The 20,179-nt window shown below is 36.3% G+C and overlaps 1 protein-coding gene across 2 annotated transcripts; it reads left to right on the top strand.

Annotated features, from left to right (window-relative positions):
* The first annotated feature begins 45 nt into the window (after window positions 1-45).
* On the top strand, window positions 46-20,064 carry LOC132705970 (uncharacterized). 2 transcript variants are annotated; one of them, XM_060676970.1, is made up of 7 exons: window positions 46-2,068; window positions 4,461-4,682; window positions 11,535-11,643; window positions 15,621-15,780; window positions 18,974-19,227; window positions 19,418-19,610; window positions 19,671-20,064. In XM_060676970.1, exons 1-7 carry the CDS (start codon window positions 325-327, stop codon window positions 19,716-19,718), a joined length of 2,730 nt encoding a protein of 909 aa, XP_060532953.1. In that variant the 5' UTR covers window positions 46-324; the 3' UTR covers window positions 19,719-20,064. The 2 variants fall into 2 exon arrangements, with proteins under 2 accessions (XP_060532953.1, XP_060532960.1); XM_060676977.1 differs by lacking the exon at window positions 4,461-4,682.
* The last annotated feature ends 115 nt before the right edge of the window (window positions 20,065-20,179 follow it).

The raw sequence follows: 20,179 nt of genomic DNA, 5'->3' as shown, positions 1-20,179 counted from the left end.
ACTCGCGATAAACCGCCATCTTCAGTCGACTGCGGTCGCCCCGTTTGTTTCCATCGCTGTTGCTGAGGCCGACAGCGCGCGCGCGTTCTTTTGTTTTCGCCGGCCCGATTGAAGAAACGAGTCGCATGAAGATGACAACGGACTGATTCTAAAAGAAGAAAAACGACTGGCAAATTTCAGAAACAAACATCGGCGTCGGAACGATGCACTATTGAGAACTTCCAAAGGGGACGCCGAGACTCACTCAAAGTAAAGAAAACGCCACCAGAATCCCCAACTTCATAGGTCGAGATAGCAGTAGTCACTAAATGGGATTTGGCCAGCATGAACAAAATTCATTCTACCGTCCTGACTTCGGTGTTGAGCGTTTTGCTGATCCAAGCTGCCGATCCTCCTTACGAGAAATTCCCTGCTTCATTGATTCAGCTCTTGCCAACTTCTGAGCAAGTTAGACCGAATATAACTACGGATAAAGGTAAAAACAAAACCATCACCAAACGGTTGTACGAAGAATCGTCTCCGCAGCCGAACGATTACGATAAACTCCTCGAGCACAACTTTGCCAGGTCGCTGCTCAATCTTTACCAAAAGGAAATACATGACGATACAGCGTATGAGTCAGGTCAGATCCCTTACAGGATATCCAAGGAGGATTACGTGGACAGTTTTAAAATTTTGAGCAAGGACGAGCTAGATCTGTTGATCGAAGGTGGTGACAAATACCAAGAAGGTAGTTTCGAAGGATACAGCTACGATCCCCCGCCTGGGAGTGACGGTGCCACTAGTTTCGTATCCCTAGGTGGTGAAGGGACCTACGGACCTCCCTCGTATGGTGACAGTTATGGCGATTCGCCCCCTTTGCCTTCGAATGGAGGCGCTGAAGGTTACAGAGAACGACCTCCACCGCTCATCAACTCGGCGTATTCACCACCCAACGATGGAAATGGGCCTGCCTTGAGTGTTGACGGTAATGGTTATCCGGAGACTTTCGGTGGAACTATAGCCAGTGGTGAGATCTTGGTGGGTGGTTCCGAGTTTCTGGACAACGAACATTTGAATGGAGGCCACCAGCCAATAGGCAATGGTAATTTTCAAGAAGAAAAAAGAATAAATGGTGGATATCAAGAAATACCTCAACGTTCAAACGGAGAATATCAGCCAGATAACAAACAAACAGGTGGTGCCGGAATTAACGGTAACTCGGCGTCCAAGGATCAGTACTCCCAGCAGGAAGAGCAAAAACGTTCGAAGGAGAACTCTGCTCATCCCAACGTACAGTCTGGATTAGCGACCAACGATGCAGATAGTTTGAAAGGTTATAAAATATATCCGGTCGAAACTGCGCAAATTATAGAAGCTGATGGTGCCCAATCGTCTCCAAAGGGCTCTTCTCCCGCTAACGGAAAAATCTCTCCACAAAATGAAAATCGTTACGAAGGTATTGAGACGCCTCCTGGTATCGACAGCATACCACTGGAGGCTGAGGACGAATTCCAGGGCACCACGGATTCCTACGGAAAGGCGAGAGGTGCGAGAGATCACCGCACCAAGACTGCACTGGTGAAACGTACTGACATTTCCAATAGGAGAGACGATGTTTCGGTTGAGGATTCCGCCAAAGAACATATAGGGGAAATACTCCCAGCAAATTATAAACCGCAAGTGTCCAACGCCCTGGTTCTGGGGAGATACCCAGACCGAAGAATGAGGAAGTCGTACCAGTACGACGAGAGTTTCAAGCCATTGTCTCCTCCAGCACCGATAGTGCGCAAGCCGATCACTTTTCCTGGCGAAGGTTTCGACGGAACCAAAGCCAGACACGAGTTGAACGCCTATCGGTACCCCAGAAGGTTGAGGGGTCCTTATGATAGCTTCCAACCGTACTACGATCCTTCCGCGAGGTACCAGACTTTTCCCGGGTCGTCTAGGCGACCGAGGGTCATATTTCCTAGCGATCTAGTGCAGTTCAGGGAACCTGCCACCAGCGGGAACCATCAGGAGGAGGTAGATTGGTTGGCGGGTGATAACAGTCTGCAAGACTTGCAAGAGCAAGATACCAGGGATAGAGGTAGGTCGGTTCATTCGTTATTACTTTTATTTACGCTCAACACGGGTGGAATTAATAAGTACTTAGAATCCATAATAATAACAGTAAAAACAATATGACCATGTTAATATTAAAGTTAGCAACTTCACTGGCGAGTGAATGTTCCTATAAAAAATATTTGGAAAGGAGGCGTAATAGTAAGCGCAGCTGTTACGACTTATCACGTTAACACAAGATAATAGTTACTGGGCAGGAAATAGTGTAGACCAATGTGAAGATTTTTTATTTTAATATTATTTCTACCTAACTATATATTTTTCGACCATAGATCATAGACCATAGACATAGAACTAAGAAACCCAAGAAAAATTATTAGACCAATGTAATGTACTGCCAAATTATGTTTTACGAGTGGGAGGACCACGAAAACAAACCGTCGAAAATTGGTCGCAATTAAAAATTGAAAGTATCGCGATAATGATGATGATGTCCCGTGATGATGTCGACATTACGTCGAAATTTACTTTCACCCGGAGGAACCGGAACCGGTCCGGTGCCACCGTCATCTTGGTCGACGAGTGGCGCCAAGAGTTCCGAAACGCGGATGTAAAGCGTTGACTTTCAGTAAAAAAGTGCGCTCCGTAAATAGTACACTATTTAAGCGCAGGAAGAAAAGGAAGGAACAGACGTTTTCCTAACCCTTTATTTTAACAACGATTGCCATACAAATAAAAAAATAAAAAATAAAAAAAATATTATGATCGTTGTTATTATTGATTTTAAAATTATTCACATTTTTACAGGGGTAATTTATTTTTAAATTATCATTAATACTACAATTGCACCTAAATTTTGTTTTAAATAGTTTTGACAAGTAGAATAATCTGCGTTGTTGTAAATTTGTCTTTAATTTACATGAATCTTACTAAAATTGTGTTTGTTTTTGTAACAAAATTTCCAGATTTATAATTGCAGTATAATTACATTTAAAGAAAGGGAAACATGGATCCTTATTTGTATTTCACTTTACATTTATTTTCACCAGGCTGCCTTGATAATGAACGTTAAACTACAAAAATTTGTACCCGATTACGAAAGCGCTGAAAGACCACCAAAATTAAATATAGGTTTTAATTTAATTAGGAAAATTTTTGAGGAATGGGTCAGAATTTCTAAGGAATAAGTAAGAATTTCTGACATAAGTGTCGGCGAATCGAAACAGATACAGAGTGTAATTTTCAAGAAGGCAATCTCTAAACTGGAGGTAGCAAACATCAAAATATTATGAAATTCCAACATTTGTTTTGAAGTTTCTTCATTACTACTACTAAAATTGTAATTGTTAAATATTAGTTTGTGCTTGTTCCTCATACCTTTTTTAAGTGTTTATGAAAAAAGTCTGAAAAAATACGTTATAATTGTTAAAGGCAAATAAGTCTTCAGAGTTCCACCACGTTTTAAGCAGAACTCGACAGACAAACAAAAATATGATATGAAATAAATTTCAAGTTGGTAATTGTCATGTTAAAAAACCTAAAGCTGTATAAAATCTTTCTAAATTATTGAAAAAAATTAGAATAAAATCAAAATATTCAACGTCCTATATTTCCAAAACATTTGTATAAGGCAACTAGAGCCTAATCATAACATTTTTGTTTAGTGCCTCCACTTTAGACATTGCCCATTTTTTTGGAATTACAATGTATTTCTGATTTTTTGATTCGGAATGTCATTCACGACAGACTTATTTCAGAAATCCTGACTTCTCAGAAATTCTGACTTCTTTCTCCGAAATTCTCTCATGTTTTTCAGAAATAATGACTTTTTCTTCAGAAAGTTGTCTCTTCGTAGTCTTTGAGATTCATATAATATAGAAAACTACTAACCAACTAAATAAAGAGTAAACGTTCACTCTCTATTTAAATAAAAAATCGGCACTTCTTCGGGAAATTTTCAAGGTGGAATAACGCCAGAATGTGAACTTGGGCCTATAGGCCCAAAAGTTTTCTAGTTTTCATTTTTATTTTAAAAATACTCGCTATTTTCTGATCCTCTCAAATACCACTATGTCGCATTCAACCGTCAAACCGTAAATCGGTCACTGAAAATTGCGGATACTTCGAGAATCCCTAAAATTGGAGAAAAACACATGAAAAATCAGGGTTGGCTTGGTCGGTTCGGGATGTTATTTCGTTGACTAAAGCCAAAGGCTGAAAGTTTTCCTTTAGTTGAAACGGTATTCGAGTTAGAGTATCTTTTCTACTCTGAATCAAACTGTACCAATTGTGGTCCCATACGGCCTATGCTTATCGAGAACACGAATTAAGAGATAGGAGCTATTATAATATTATAATAACAATTTAAAAATAAACAAATAAAGTCACCGCTTGAAACTGTTAAAATTCGCACGCAGGTGACGTAAAATTATGCCCCCAAGGGGCTACTTGCGAATTCTTCCTCACGTGTTGGTTCTCTGGCGGGCTCGTCGACACCCCCTGCGACGGCATCTTGAGGGGCTGCTGCTTCAGGGGAGTGGCGAAGACTAGTTTGTTGAACACCGCCCAGGCTATAGGGACGATTGACGCTCCCCCCGAGTCCCCAAAAAGTAGACAAGTCGGATCGTTCGAGAATATTCGTAAGTCGTTTTCGTAGAGAACGAGGGGAGGCGGCCACGCCGAGCGTTTAACCTCGAACAGTCGCCCCGACGGGCGGGTTTGTAAACAGGAAAACGGCGTTACCACCCTATTTTAAAAAACTTTCGATGTCACCCTCGTACGTCGGTAATTGTAATTTTCAGCAAAGGTCGCCTGAATTTCCATCACGGGATTTACAAAACCGCCCAGTTTTTCGAGGCTATTAACCCCCTTGTAGCATGCTTTTCTCTTTTCGGTGTTCCCGTGGACGTTTCGTCAGAGGTAAGGGGCAGAGGAGTCAGGGAACTGAGTAGTTGTGTACATAAATGTAATATTTCACCGTTTTACTAACACTGTCGCTGTCGCCGACTTTGTTGCGCATGCTCGAGCGACAAGGTTGGATTGTACTAAAAAGAGAAAACATGCTCTACTAAGACGACTTACACGATGGTTTGTGGTGAGGAGTTTGAAAAGTGACCAATCTGTCCAGAAAATGGGTTTTAAAAAGGTTTCATCAAATAGAACCACCTTTCAGCTTCTATGTCGACGTATCCTAAGGACACCAAAAAAATAAAAAAATAAAAATAAATAAATTGCAAAAATTATGATAAACATAAAGTTGGTGGTTGAAATAAAATAAAATAAATAGAGCACGGACATGAACAAATAGGTTAACAACACATATCAAAATCATTAAATAAATTTATATAAATGCGTGTACTTTTAATTAATGATTTTAATGATTGTAATAAGTCACGTTAAACTGTATGTGTTTTTATATTCAAAATAAAATGTATAATTTCAAAATGTATCAACTGTATGGTCTGTTCATAGATATAAGAAAGTGACCAATTGCTTTTGAATGGGTTTATCCAAGGGTGGTCATTAACATATATTGCAACAAGATTATTACCTAAAGTTTCGGAATTTAAATTCAGGTAAAATTGTGGTCCGTAATAGAAAATAATTTTATACCTACCTGTGTTTAATATTCTTTGGTTTGGTATACTACTTAGTTTAAGTTCATTAGTAATCATTCTTATTGCGTGTGTAATAGAGCGTGTGTTGAATCGTGTGCGAATTAAGCAAAATATGTGCGAGTCTAGTGTATCTCAGGAGATGCTCCCGTCCAAATGTAGAAAACACTATTCCATTGAATGTATATTTGACTCTCATTGAACGTGGTGCTAGCAAGCAAGCATCTTTAGAAGAAACGGCCACATTGACGAAAATTCCAACATCAGCTGTATGGAAAATTGTGAATAATCTCATTTCAGCGAGGAAAAAAAGAAGCGATGCTGATATTTTCTCGAGTGTAGATGAAAGTGTTCAAGATATAATACGATGTAAAATTTACCAGTTATACGAGGAACAAAGCGTGCCTGTATTAGATATCTTAATTAGGACCCTTGAAAAAGATGAAACCGGTGTTTAGATTTATAAAAATTGACAAAAGGCAAGTTTTAATGGAATCTTTTAGAATTCGGAAATGGCGACTGGAATATCTAGAAAAAATTAGGATTTACAGAGAACAACAAAGGCCAATTATTTACTTGGATGATACCTGGTTCGACACTTATGATACCCCGGAAAAGGGTTGGGTTGACTCAATAAGTGTAAAACAAACGCGCCATCAAAAAGAGGTAAAAAAATAACTATTTTGCATGCTGGCTCTAAAGATGGTTGGATTCCAAATGGATTTTCTCTGTCTGCGAAAAATATTAAAGATTCTTCTCTGGATTACCATGAAGACAGCACCGCTGATTTATTTGAAAGTTGGTTTAAAAACAAACTAGTTCCAAACATTCCTCCTAATAGCGTAATTGATATGATATGATGATAGCGATAGTGATACTGATATATTATGTGAATAATTTTAAGTAATTTAAGTAGGTAATAAAAATAATTAAATAATAATAGATTTAAACATAAACATATACATAAATAAATAAATATTTTTTAGTATCTTTCCTAACAAAACCCCAAATAATTAAATTCTAGGCGAAGTAAGGCCATATTTCATTCTTACAGCTTGCCCGGGTCTTTCCTTAATTCGTATCAGTTAGTCGCTTTCTTATATCTATGAACAGACTTTACCTGCCTTTAGTGTTCTGATCATGGCCACATAAATGGAACAAACGTCGGCATAGCACTGAACGGATTTCAGTATTTGTATTACCTATAATCATTTTATTAATAAAATGTACCGTTATCAAATTTGGAAAAATTGCAGCCGTTGCAAAAATGAAGATATGGAAATGAATCAAAAAACAGTAATATAAAAACTGAAACGGCTTGACAATTAAAGGACAAAAAAATTATAAGGTCTAGTGTAGTATAACCAAGACCTGCGTAGGTGAAAATTTTTGTTAAAAAAGAATCAGTATTTTTAAATAATTAAAAATATGATGAGAACATTTAGACGGCGTTGAACACTTTACCTCTGTAGCTTTTCTAAATTTATACAAAGTTTAGAAAAATATTTTATTGTGCTATTTTTCCAAAGACAAAATTGTTAGGAAAGCGTTGGTTGATGCAGCTTTGGATGGTGTTTGTTTCCATTACTTGTGTCGCGCTCTGTAATTGAATTAACAAAACATTATTGTTTTTTGTTTTAATGGGTGGGATTATTTCCAATAAGTTGATCCACAATATGTGAGTTTTCCAGAGCGGCTGCAAATTTCTGAATTTTTAAAAGCGGTAATTGTAATTGTAATCCCGTTCAGACTTCAGGAATAGTGCGTCTCGAATTTGCAACAGCCTAAATATTTAAAAAGACAAATGGGTATTAAAAAATGCATCGCGTCACGCGGTGCCGAGAGCTAATTGCAAATACGCCGATTAATAGAAAACACGGAGATCGACGACCCCGCGGGCAATGGCAATGAACTTGACTTTCAATTTTTTTTTATAAATATACCAGCACGAATCCATCCGTTCCGGTCGGTCGAACTTATTTTAGAAGGTTCGACTGGTACTTGGTTATACGCAAGACCAGAAACTTCCGGATTTCTACAACCATTGTTACAAAAAAAAAAGATTTTATTATATTTTTTCACAGTTTTTATTGAACATAAACCATAAAAAAATAACCTGAACTTAATTTTAGTAGTAGCAAGCAAATCTTAATATTGCACATGCACCAACTTAAGCAATTTTTTTTTACATACATATTTTTTAAATTGGACTTTGCTAAAAACAGTATAGTAATCTATAACTATATAATTTTAAAACTAAACGGTATTCGGCATAAAATATCCTTCTACCTAAACAAAGTCAGTAACTAAAATTTTGTGAAATGCAAACGTGATGCCACATTTCTTTTTTAACGATCCAATGCTATTAGTCAACAAGATAGGAGAACACAGCAAATCAATGGGCCAAGTACCAAAAAAACAAAGTATATGATTATCTCTAGAAACCTAAAAATGTTTGAAAACTCCACCATAACATTTAATGCAAAGCCCATGGAAGTTTAAGTACCATTTGGCTTTGCGAAGAATCAGACATCAGACAAGGAAATAAAAAGTCGCATTGAACCGGCTCGATGGGCATTCTGGAGGTTTCTGGAGCCTACCTGTTCCGATTTTGACCTTAACCTCAGACTTATTTACGATTTAGAAGGTTGGACACTAAAGGCGAACACAATTAATAAAATGGAAGCCTTCGAGATGTTGCTGCACCGCTGCTGCATCCTAAAAATACGTCGGACAGCTAAGCGAATAGGAGCCCTAATTTCAACTAATTGTTCGGACGATGTACGAAATAATAAGAAAACAATTTTAAATTGATCTTTTTTGCCTTTTCGATTGAAAAATGAAATCACGCACTTATTTTCATACCAAAAAGTGCTATCGTAATGAATTATTTTTTTATTTCACATAAATTATATAAGAAAATATCAAAAACATACCGAATTTGCTGACAAATGAATATTCGGACGCATTTAAATCTTTTACTTTAAATCGAACATTAATAAGAAGTAACATCACCTTTCGCGGCAATAACAGCTTTTATGCGTTTTGGCATGGAATCTACCAAAGTCTTGCAATATTCGGGGGTGAAAGTGTTCGAAATTTCGGTGATTTTTGCCTTTAATGCTAGAACTGCACGCTGAGGATTGTTAGGCAAAGTCTTTTTCATCCGATGCCATAAAGTTTCAATAATATTCAAGTCGGGGCTGCTTGATGGCCACGATAAAACTTTCATATTATGGTCCCCAAACCACTTTTTTGTTGTTTTCTCAGTATGGCACCGTCTTGTTGAAATATAAAATTTTCATTTCCAAAAGTTCGTTCTATTGATGGAATCAAATTTCTTGATAAAATTTGTTGGTATTTTTCTACATTTACAGTACCATCAATGAACTCGTAGTTGCCAACCCCTTTACCACTCATACACCCCCATATCATAACACCCTGGGGAAATTTTACCGTGCGCTTTAGACAATCTTTGTGAAAGCTACGAATCACCCTTTTTCGAAAATTGCCTACACACACATCAAATTTTGATTCGTCGCTGAAGATAACGTTACTCCACGTTTCCGTTGTCCAGGATATTTTAGATTTTGCCCAATCTAAACGTTTTTTCTTCTGAATAGACGTTAATAATGGTTTTTCCTTTGCGTTTAACAAAAGTAGATCATAGAATAGTAACAATTTTTATATTGAAACAGGAAAAATTGTAAACTTACCCTATAAAAACTCAAACCAGACTTATGCATCCATTGTCTACAATATTCCCTGGAGACATTTAAGTTTGCCTCGTGATTCCATTGGGCTTGAATTTGTCCTAAGACGCTTCGTCTTCTAGTTTTACAAATCTTGACCAGAATACGACGATCTCTTTCAGTGATTTTAAGGGATCGGCCTGAACTTTTACCACGAACGCTAACACTAGCTGTCTCTCCATACTTTTTTTATAATATCCCCGACTGTTGATTTTCCAATACTCAAGTCATTTGAAATTTTTTGCATTGATTTACCTCTGTAATACTGAGATATGATAATTTCTCGCACTTTTTTGTTTGCTGCAACACCACTCGTCATTTTCTTATCAACTATTATACAAACTTGAAAGATACAACCCGAACTGACATCTCATTTATCTAAGCACACTACATTTTACCATCAATGCATGGGTAGCATTGATTTCTTGGTCAATAAACATTCGCGTCCAAATATTTATTTGTTCGCAAATTTGGTATGGTTCCGTTATCTTGCTATGTAATTCGTGCGAAATGAAAAATAACATTACGATAGCACTTTCTGTGCTATCGTAATGTGCGTAAATTGATCGACAAAGCAAAAAAAAATTAAATAGATATAAAAATGTCTTTTTATCATTTTTTGCATCGTCCGAACATTTAGTTGTTAGGGCTCATAGATCCTAAGACATGCCAATAAACAACGTGAACTGCTTGAATTGGCATTAAGAAGCGTAAAACGGTGTATCTGTGATAAATAATACACGAAATACCAATTCTTGCATCTGCTAATCGAAGGCAAGTTCTAAAGCCGGAGAGGGATCGCAAGGAAATAAATGTTAGACAGTGGACAGGGCTACACGATGTACTGTCGTTAGTACACACCGCAAGGAATGGAGAAGCAATGGAAAATGTTATTGCAAACATCGATTAGTCGATATGCACTAGAAGAAGAAGAATGCCAGTAATTAAATTACAGAAATCATAATCCAATAATTAAAAAATTAGTCAACCATGAACCGATTAAATGAATTCTATACCGGATACACTAATAAATGCATTTACTTGGTTATGTAAGCTCTAACATTTCTAAATTGTATGTTCCTATTAGTTTTTAGTAGTCAATTTAATATGGCTGGAAGGGAAACAACAGATTTTTGAGCATGTTACGTCGCTAATACGCTATGTGTGCCTAGATAACTAGTATGGTAATTTGTCAGTGTGGCTAAAGTTAAACTGCTACAAATAGCAGTTAAGTCTTGTCGCGGCTACACTAAAATTGCAGTTTGGCCCGCATGGTATGTACGATTCAGGAAATTCAAAGAGATGCAAGAAAGCTAAATTTTGGTTGGACGATTTCAGAAATTTGTAAGTCTAATTAGGCTGACTTTGTATTAAAAAAAATGTATGAAACGATTTACAAGATATTGGTAAAATATAGGCACATATTTTTGTTCTAACAATATGATAACATCAATAAATAAAAGCCGTTCTCTATCAATAAAATATATTGTAAAATATTGAAAAGAAAACTTCATAGGCAGGATATAAATAAATTAGTTTATTTTTTCTGAGTGATAATACTTTAACGATATTGTTTGACAAAACAAAGTTAAAAAATAAAACAAATTTGGGCTATCCAAGAATAATCGAAATTGACTTAAAACTAACAAAAACTTAAAAATAAATTGCGGAATATGTCGATATTTTTCTTAAATAAATTAGAATGAATAAAAACAACGCTCTTAATATTTTTTTTTCACAATAGGGGAGTTCAACAACTTAAATGAAGGACTCATCGCACTCGCCAAAACAATAAAAATTATTTTTTTGTTAAATGGTATAAAGAAACCGATTTACTTTCTATACCCGGAGACGTGCCTATTATTTGGCACTATAAAATGGAATGGAACATAATGAAAACAGAACCAATTGCGTATTTTTCGTCATTTGTGCAAAAGTTTTCTTCATTTGAGTCGAAAAAAGTCGTTTTGGCAATAGCTTTGAGTTGTTCACTTATCGATTTCATTAACAATTGTAAAAAAAATGTTTTCTTTTACTATAATGCCAACAGCCCAGGGCTGGGAAAACTAATTCTTACTTTAACTTAAACTAAAATAGAAATCACAACGAACGTTATTGGTTTCAGGTTGCGGCATACCAAACAGGCAGCAGGCACAGAGGCGTATCGTAGGAGGAGAAGAGGCTGGGTTTGGAACCTTTCCTTGGCAAGCTTATATCCGAATTGGTTCTTCAAGGTAATACTACTATTATTACTACTAATATAGAGTCTCGTATCGTACAAATTTAAAAATGGTCAAAACGTATCTATTTGACTATTAACGAATCCAACTAATTATAAAAATAATTACTAATAAATACAAAAAATAATATTGAATATTTAAAAATTAATTTATATATGAAATATTAATTTTTCAGTTCGGCGTAACGAACTGATTAAAACTTTCAACTTCAAGCGTACTTTTGGTCGGCAAACAAAAAAGCACCACCGACTCGAACCTAACCCACTTTCCATCTGGACGTCAGATTTTGATTTTCACGTGTCACGTACACTAGATTAAGTTAGCGATGATATCTTGGCCGGCATAGGACGACATTTCACCAGCCATTAGGCCAAGAACTGGGTTAAACTTTTTAGCCGAACCTCACGAAATTCACAACAATACGTATTGTTCCAAACAATTTGACTTAATTACGACGTTCAGTTCCCAAGTGATACGTTCGAGGTGCGCTTTTCTAATAACTAAATAAATGTTTAATTATCGGGTCTTAACTAAGGTGGAGGATTTCAAAATTCGCGCGGAACCGTGAGAATGACGTTGGGGTACCATTTGGTGCAGTGACTTCGAAACTTGCATTTTGAGGGCGTTAAAGCAGAGAAAGAACGAATCGATTGCTTTTAATAATCACAGTTTTACGAGGTTAGGTACGAAACGAATAAAAAAGTTACAATAACTAAAACAAATAAATAAAAAACATTAGCACAAAATATTTTATGTCTACTTACATGCATCCTTTTCAAAGGTGTTTTGGTTAGGAGTTAGAAAAAAATTTAAAACGATTTCCTCTCCCGCTTGTCTGACCAATTTATAGCGAAAATGTATTGGCAATTTCGAATTATATTTTCATATTGTTGACAGTACGACAATAATGTGTTAAAGTAAATAAATGTCATTGACAAGAAATAATAACAACCACACCAAAACAAAAGAGAAATGTAAGTCTCAGCTAATAAGATGATGCAAAATGCGAGTGTAGACAAAACATAGCATTGATTATCAGTGTCAAGGCAAATTATACCAGCGATTAGCAAGATAAATTGTAACCAATCAGGCATCTTTATTTATGGCGTATTGCTAGTCAAAGGTACATTCTGTCTAAATGCCGACATGTAAACATTCGAAACGTCTTTTACATCTGTGATATATTTGTCAAATGTTGGTAAAGTGGTAAAATGATGTCTTCCATCTTTATTTTATTGTTTTTTGCTTTCGTTTTGTTGTTCTGTTTTGAAAAATAATTTAAAAAATATGACACAAGTTCAATATCGAAAGATAAAGACACGGTGTTGTCGAAATAATTGTCATGTAAAAATATATAATTTTGTGAAAATCTGAACTTTTAGTTCTTATTTATTTTGATCGAAAGATAAGCCTGTATATTTATTCAATTTAATAAATATTAATATGGTACTTAACAATTACTTTTTGGTATTTGTGGAAATGGATTTAAATGGTCGGAATTTTTCATGAGTAATATACAGGTTAACCACCTAACTTTAAGTTAGTGGTGTTTTCTTGTATGGACTTAAATAATAGCATTTTAGTGAGACTGGAAAAAGTTGCTCGTAGTTAAATTACTAGTCATTTCTTTTTAATCTCACCTATCTCGAACCAATAAAATTAGATGATCAAAATAGCAGATTGTGGTGGTGGTTTGTGATTTAAGTTATATAAATCTAGGAGAATGTGAAAAATTGAATCGACTGCTACATTCTGAATCAAGAATCCAAGTTTGTCGATTTTTGTTTTGCCAAGCAAACATCACACCGCATAACAAAAAAATGATATACGCACTGATGATTACCGATTTTTATCTTCGGATTCGGATCGAGGGAAATTACGTCAGATGTACAAAATTACAGAATCGGATCTAATATATTATTCCATTGCGTTGATAACGGTAATTTTCCGATTTTAACGTCACGCCACGATAACCTGGCGGGCCTTCTCGGGTCCGGTTACGAAACACTCATTAGTGGTTATTACCGAAGAGGAGGAGTAGAAGAAAGAAGAAGGACGCGGGGCGGGCGGGTTGCGTTAATAAGAACGCCGAAACGCTCCGTAGCAGTTGCTTCGTTTGTTGTTCAATCGCCCAGCGGAAAAGAACAAGACCGAATACTTGAGGTTTTTTCCAAAAAGGATCTTCGGAAGTCGCATGCGTCAAATGCTGACGTCATATCGAGTGATTGAAAACAGATTCAGGAAGAGTGAGCCAAACCTGCCTGTATACGCAATTGTTCCAGTTGCCGGATATATAACGCTGAAAAATGCTTACAAATGAAAACTACCGGAAAGGTTTTCTAAAACAATAGGATGAAAAAAAGACTGTTGGATAGCTAGGAAGCTATTGAGCTATCCAAATAAAACAGCAGACTGACTATGTCATGTGCACGATGTATGAACAGAAAGACGAGACAGCAGAACACATCTCTCGCCTACGGTCATCAGGGAGATCACTCTGGGAGCTGTCATTAAGCTTGTGTAAAGCGGAGTACTCTGCCCAAGAGGAAGCTCGATGGACTTGCTGAGGCTGTGTAGGCTACCCTCTGCCACTTATACATATGAAGAAGTATTTCAATTCCGTCCTTTAAAATAATTCTGATATTAACAAGGGTTCCGGATCTGTTGGGGTTCCTGCATTATTATGGTTGCTTTAATCTATTAAGATGCTCGCACCTTATCTGTAACATGGAAGTCCTCGTTTTGAGGCTCAATTAATTAATAAACAGTTTCATTTTAGGGCGGGTAAGTTTAATGAATTAAATCTTTTAACGCATACTGATTTTGTTTCGGAGGTCTTGGAAAGTGGAAGACAGGTGAATTCCATTTATACTGACTTCTTCGAAGTCTTGCACAGAGTCTTTCATCACAGGCATGAGCTTAAACTAATCGTAAACTATGAACCTTTGATTTTATGGTTAGATACGCATTTATTTGATCGTAAATATATTTGTAAATTGGGTCGTTTTTTGCCAAAACCGGTAGACGTTATCTCTGTGGTGCCACGAGGTTCGCACTTCTGTTTAATGAGTTTCACGAATGTTTCATTCTTTTTTTAATTTTTACTGTTGACCTTAAAATAAGTCTTGGTGTTACTGAAATGGCAAAGGAATGCAGTCCTTTCTTTCTATAAAACTATAAAATTGGTCAACATAGTCTAGATTATGTTTCGAGTGTCAAAGATCTAGGAGTTACACTCGAATCATATAGATAATGCCGTTAATTTACCTTTCCAGATGCTTGGTTTCATTAGCCGTACCCAAGACTTCACTAGCATAAATGCTTTAAAAAAATTGTGTTCGACGACCAAAATTTTTTAAAACCAATTAGTCTACAAAGTAAACATTTTTAACACTTTTTATTCTGAATATGACTTTTATATCGGTGCGTTAAGGACAGACCGTTATATAATAAACTAGAAAAGCGCATAGTTTTCACTATCCAATTCATGGCATAGATTATGACATTAATGGTTTCATTTCTAAAACAGCTAGAATAGACAAGCAACACGGTCTTTTTTTCACAAGTCAATTATTTAAATCAGAAAATACTATGTTTCATGTAGTCTTGAGTTTCATTGAATATATTTAAATAACTTAGTAGTTTTATTATACTCTTTTAATGCCCCCAATCTAAGATTTTTTGTTTAATTTTATAAAGTATTATGAATTCATTTATTTATCTTAATTATTCTCTATTGGTTATGTTGAGGTCGGGAGTTTAACGTATATTGTTAATGAAAAAGTAAATAAGTAGAAATATAAACAGTTCAAAATTACGACAGTGATACAAATACGTCTTTAAAAAATAAGTTTTTGATTATAACTAGCAGCTATGGGATTTTGGATTTTTCCCGTTTCTCTGGGCACATTTGCCTAGATTCACAGTATTATCTTTTTATTACCGACTTAAATTACTATGTTTTTTCGCAGATGCGGCGGTTCTTTAATCAGCAGGAGACACGTGGTCACGGCGGGCCACTGCGTCGCACGTGCCACCCCCAGGCAGGTACACGTGACATTGGGTGACTACGTCATCAATTCGGCAGTGGAACCATTGCCAGCGTACACCTTCGGAGTGTCCAATATTCAGGTCTGCACCGTCTTTCCTTGTTCACAAATTTTTAGTTCTTTACAGTTGGTACCAAAAATTTTCCACCAAATAATCATCATATCTAAGAAGAGGTTATTAAGTGTAGATATTTATTTTTTGTTAAAATAGGCTATAAATGAAAGTATGTGTGTATGTATGGCAGAATCCTTCACGAGATTTATAATGTGTTACATAGAAATGGTAAATATATTTTATTAATATTTGGGAAGCAGTTGAGATACATGTTACAAGTTTTCTCCACGTCTTCGATGGATTCTGGAACGATAATCGAGATCAACTCCTAATTTCAGTGTTTTAGACATTAATCCAGACGTAGCTATATCTGGTGGTCAATAAGATCGAATTCATCGATAAATCGATCTCACGGATATCAGTCGATCCGAAGCTACCATTTACTAATATCCGATTGAACTGCTTGCTAAAACGGCACTAAGAGCCTTTTATGCGATTATTAATTCTTCTTAGAACCCCTGTGCCTCTATGTAATGCGTTGCGACAATGTACAGACCTCTGCCGACGCCCAACGTCGCATCACTATTGTAGGATTTCGAAAAATCCTGTTTCCAACTCCCCGAAATTTCTCGTACACCTACTACCATCTTACCTTGTTGACGACTTAAATGTTCTCGTTGAAGGAAAGCGGGCGTGCTAAAGGCTTTGAAAACTCACCTGTCCAAAAAGTTTCGAACTTTTTCCGAAACTTTCGAAAAATACAAGTATTTTGTTCACAGCTACCGCACTTAGAAATCCGTTCCGACCACTTGTCGAAAAGCGTTTTTAAAAAAAATTATTTTTACAGAAAACTGAAAGAAAAGTTTGGGTAATTGGATAAATAAGCAATTGTGCGGTTTGTCGACCATAAATAAAGAAAAACTTTGTTTTTGGTGAAATTTAATAAATGTCTGGCAAGTTAAACACATATGCGTGTTGTAGTTTCATCGTAACCAGTTAACGCGAGATTTTTAATTCGATTAGTAGCGACAGATACGCTAGTTTAAGCTCCGAACCGTCGACCAAAGGTCAAGGTATTAAACAGTGAATTTCTTTAGAGAGAGATTCGTTCTGGGTTCACCTTTACCTTCCTCAAGAAGAAGCCGAAATCGAAAGTGGAGAGCGCCATTGCCTGGTGCGGGCTCGAAGACCACTTTCTTTTTGTAACGTTACGACTGATTCGGAATATAAATAACTTTCACTCGCCTCACGTATATAACACTATTATCGAAGAAATTGGTAAACGTATTGCGCGTAAGTGCCGAAGAAAGACAATGAAGTAACAGCAGCGGCGCGCGGCGCTATATTAAATATATTAAATTCTGGTTTGAATTTTCGTACCCCATTTTTCTCTAGGTGCAACGCATTTTATTTTTTTAAAATGTATATTTCTGATAAATTATTCTTTTAAATGGCCGTTGAACGCCCGATTGTATATTTAAGTTTTATTCTTAAGTTTAAGTTTAATAAAAAAAAAATGCTAGCAAGCTTTAACGTACCTCCAATTCAACGTTTTATTTCGGTAAAATATTTGTTTTATTACTTTTTAAGAAACAAATTTAATGATGAAAGTGCATAGAGAGAGAAGAAAAAATATTTTAAGTCGGTTTTCTCATTTTACTTGACCCCTAAAAAAAAAATCTTAAAACGTAAAAAACGATTAGTGAATGGCGACCAAGTAGACGACGGTACCTTTTACCAAATCTGCAAAAAAATTAAAATTTGAAATGAAAAAGTTAATATTTAACTTACTTTTTATAAAATACGTCATTAAACAACCGCGGGCCAATTCAAGCATTTTCCGAACTTTATTTTATCAGACGTTGTTTTTAGTTATTTAAAGCAGTGTTTTTATCGTGCAAATTAGAAAAAAAATCTAAAACCATTTGTTGCGTACAAAATAAAATCTTAAAATTCTTTACCTTATAATTTTATTTCCTTGGTTTCCTCATTTTGATCGCCGTTCTATTGTAGGAATCAGGGTAGTTTTTTACCCGATATTTTTCCATATGTCCCCTTTTTTAATCGTGCGCTCATATCAACCCAAGTTCCATCCTTACTCGTCTAATATAAACGGACTTTCTCTTTCATTCAAAAATAAATTAGCCAGGAAACAACATACACTTTTTGTAAATTAATAGAAATTATCGGGCATAGAAAAAATCGGACTTATCCAGTTGTTTCATGTCGTCGGTTAACTTTTATTTTGTTTCGATTGCTTGTCTGTTTCCCCATATTTTTTAGCCGATTTCCTGCTCGGTATTGTTATCGCGACAACCAGAGCGTAAATCGAATCGCCTTGGCACGTAAACTATCTACAATTAATGCTTTCGGTATCGTCGAAGAAGAAAAAATTAATTAAAAATATAAATAGCTTCAGTTTAAACACATTTTGTGGTACGGCACGACGACTTTTATTACCTTTTGCGTTTCAAATTGTAACGAGAAAAAACCATTGACATAAATTTTTCTCTATAAAAATATTGTCATTTTTATTTTTCTTTGAGAATATTACCGGATTTAGATTTATTTTATATGGGACATTATGGAACCTTGTTTACACAGTGAAATAGTATCCTTAGCTTTAGAATATCATTAAAAAAGATAATAATGAAACTATATTTAGGTGCTTTATTTATTGCTGTGGTCAGAAGAAAATAAAAAAAAATATTAATCCAGGAAAAAAAAAAGGTTTAATCAATAATATTTAGCAGTACATAAAATATAGAATAACTTTTTTTTCAAAATATATTTTCATAACAAAACGCATAAAAACAGTTTAGATCTTCTAAAAAGTGGTGGTTGAACCACTGCCATCGAAGGAAGTTTTTGTCGCTTACAAAAAAAGAAAACCCGTAAAAAATATAAGACAATATGCAATAAATTGATATTCAATGAAATAATAACAATTTCTGTATCAGCACGAAAATTTTATGTAACATTTTTAAATAACATCCACCTGTAACTTCGTATTGTGCCCACTAACTTGGGGTTGTGGAATTGACCGGTCAATTTTTTAATTAGTCAATTGACCAGTCCTAACACCAATTGAACCTAAACAAACTTTGACAAATTTATTCGGCCATACTATACTGCCATTCTATTATCTAATTATCTATTAAATGATTAATTATGAGCAAGGTGCTTTGGACACCCCGTATGAATTCCTATTCGGTTTTAGGTGCACCCCTTCTTTAAGTTCACACCCCAAGCGGATCGCTTTGACGTCGCCGTCCTCAGATTGGACCGGGCCGCTCACAATCTTCCCCACGTTATTCCCATATGCCTGCCCGCGAAGGGGGAAAGTTTTCTCGGGGATGTGGGTCACGCCGCCGGGTGGGGTGCCCTTAGTCCGGGCTCCAGACTCCGGCCACAAACTTTGCAGACGGTTCAGGTGCCGGTGATTGATAACAGGCAATGCGAAAGATGGCACAGGTTAGAAAACACATTTTTGCCCCAAGGAATTCTTGACCGATGGCGGATGCACAACCAATGTTTTTAACACGTAAAATAAGGTTTTCTACATTTTGTTTAAATCACTGCTTGTGATTTCGTGTAATTATAGTCATAAACGTATTGCAAGCTGAACGTGACGTTGCCAAATTACGAAATTTTACTTTCCCAGATCCAAAGGTATCCAGGTGACTATCTACGACGAGATGATGTGCGCGGGGTACAAGACAGGCGGAAGGGACAGTTGCCAAGGCGATTCCGGGGGCCCCCTAATGCTTCAGAAAGCGGGCAGGTGGTTCCTGATAGGGATAGTGTCGGCTGGATATTCTTGCGCCCAGCCAGGCCAGCCGGGAATCTATCACCGCGTAAGGACGCCCTATTTTTTAACAACCGCGGTGTTGCCACATAATCTTCATTTTCTATAGGTCGCGCATACCGTCGATTGGATAACGAGAGCTGTGGCGGCGAGATGAGAGACCCACGCGGACGGCCGAAACGTCGCGACACGCACAATTTTATTCAGCGCGATCGTACGAATAGTCCGGGACGGGAGAGGGGGTAACTGTGTGGACGTTCTTGAACGCGCGCTAGATGCTATATAATATATAGTTTCATACAGAAGACTTGCGGATAATTAATTTAAAAAGCTATAGGAGGGAACGAAAAGAGTGGGGCGGCTAGTATAGTGACTACCGGCCAAGTATTTAACGACTAACCGTTTTAAAAATTAAAAAAAAACTGTATATTTTGTACATTTTCGTAGTCGTAGATATTTAAAAGCTTAATTAAATACGATATATTTGTAAGCACGTTTTTACCAAAACCAATAAATAAGTTATTAATTTGCTTTTTTTTCGTTACGGATTCTGACAAATGTATTCCAATTTGGTTAATGGGAATGTTCTAAGTCTAGAGGACAGGACAGTTAAAAATG

Source organism: Cylas formicarius, unplaced genomic scaffold, assembly GCF_029955315.1.
Source record: "Cylas formicarius isolate icCylForm1 unplaced genomic scaffold, icCylForm1.1 PGA_scaffold_10__41_contigs__length_53128322, whole genome shotgun sequence".
NCBI lineage: Eukaryota > Metazoa > Arthropoda > Insecta > Coleoptera > Brentidae > Cylas > Cylas formicarius.
The sequence above is the reverse complement of the archived record's forward strand: the minus strand, read 5'-3'. Positions and strand labels throughout refer to the sequence as shown.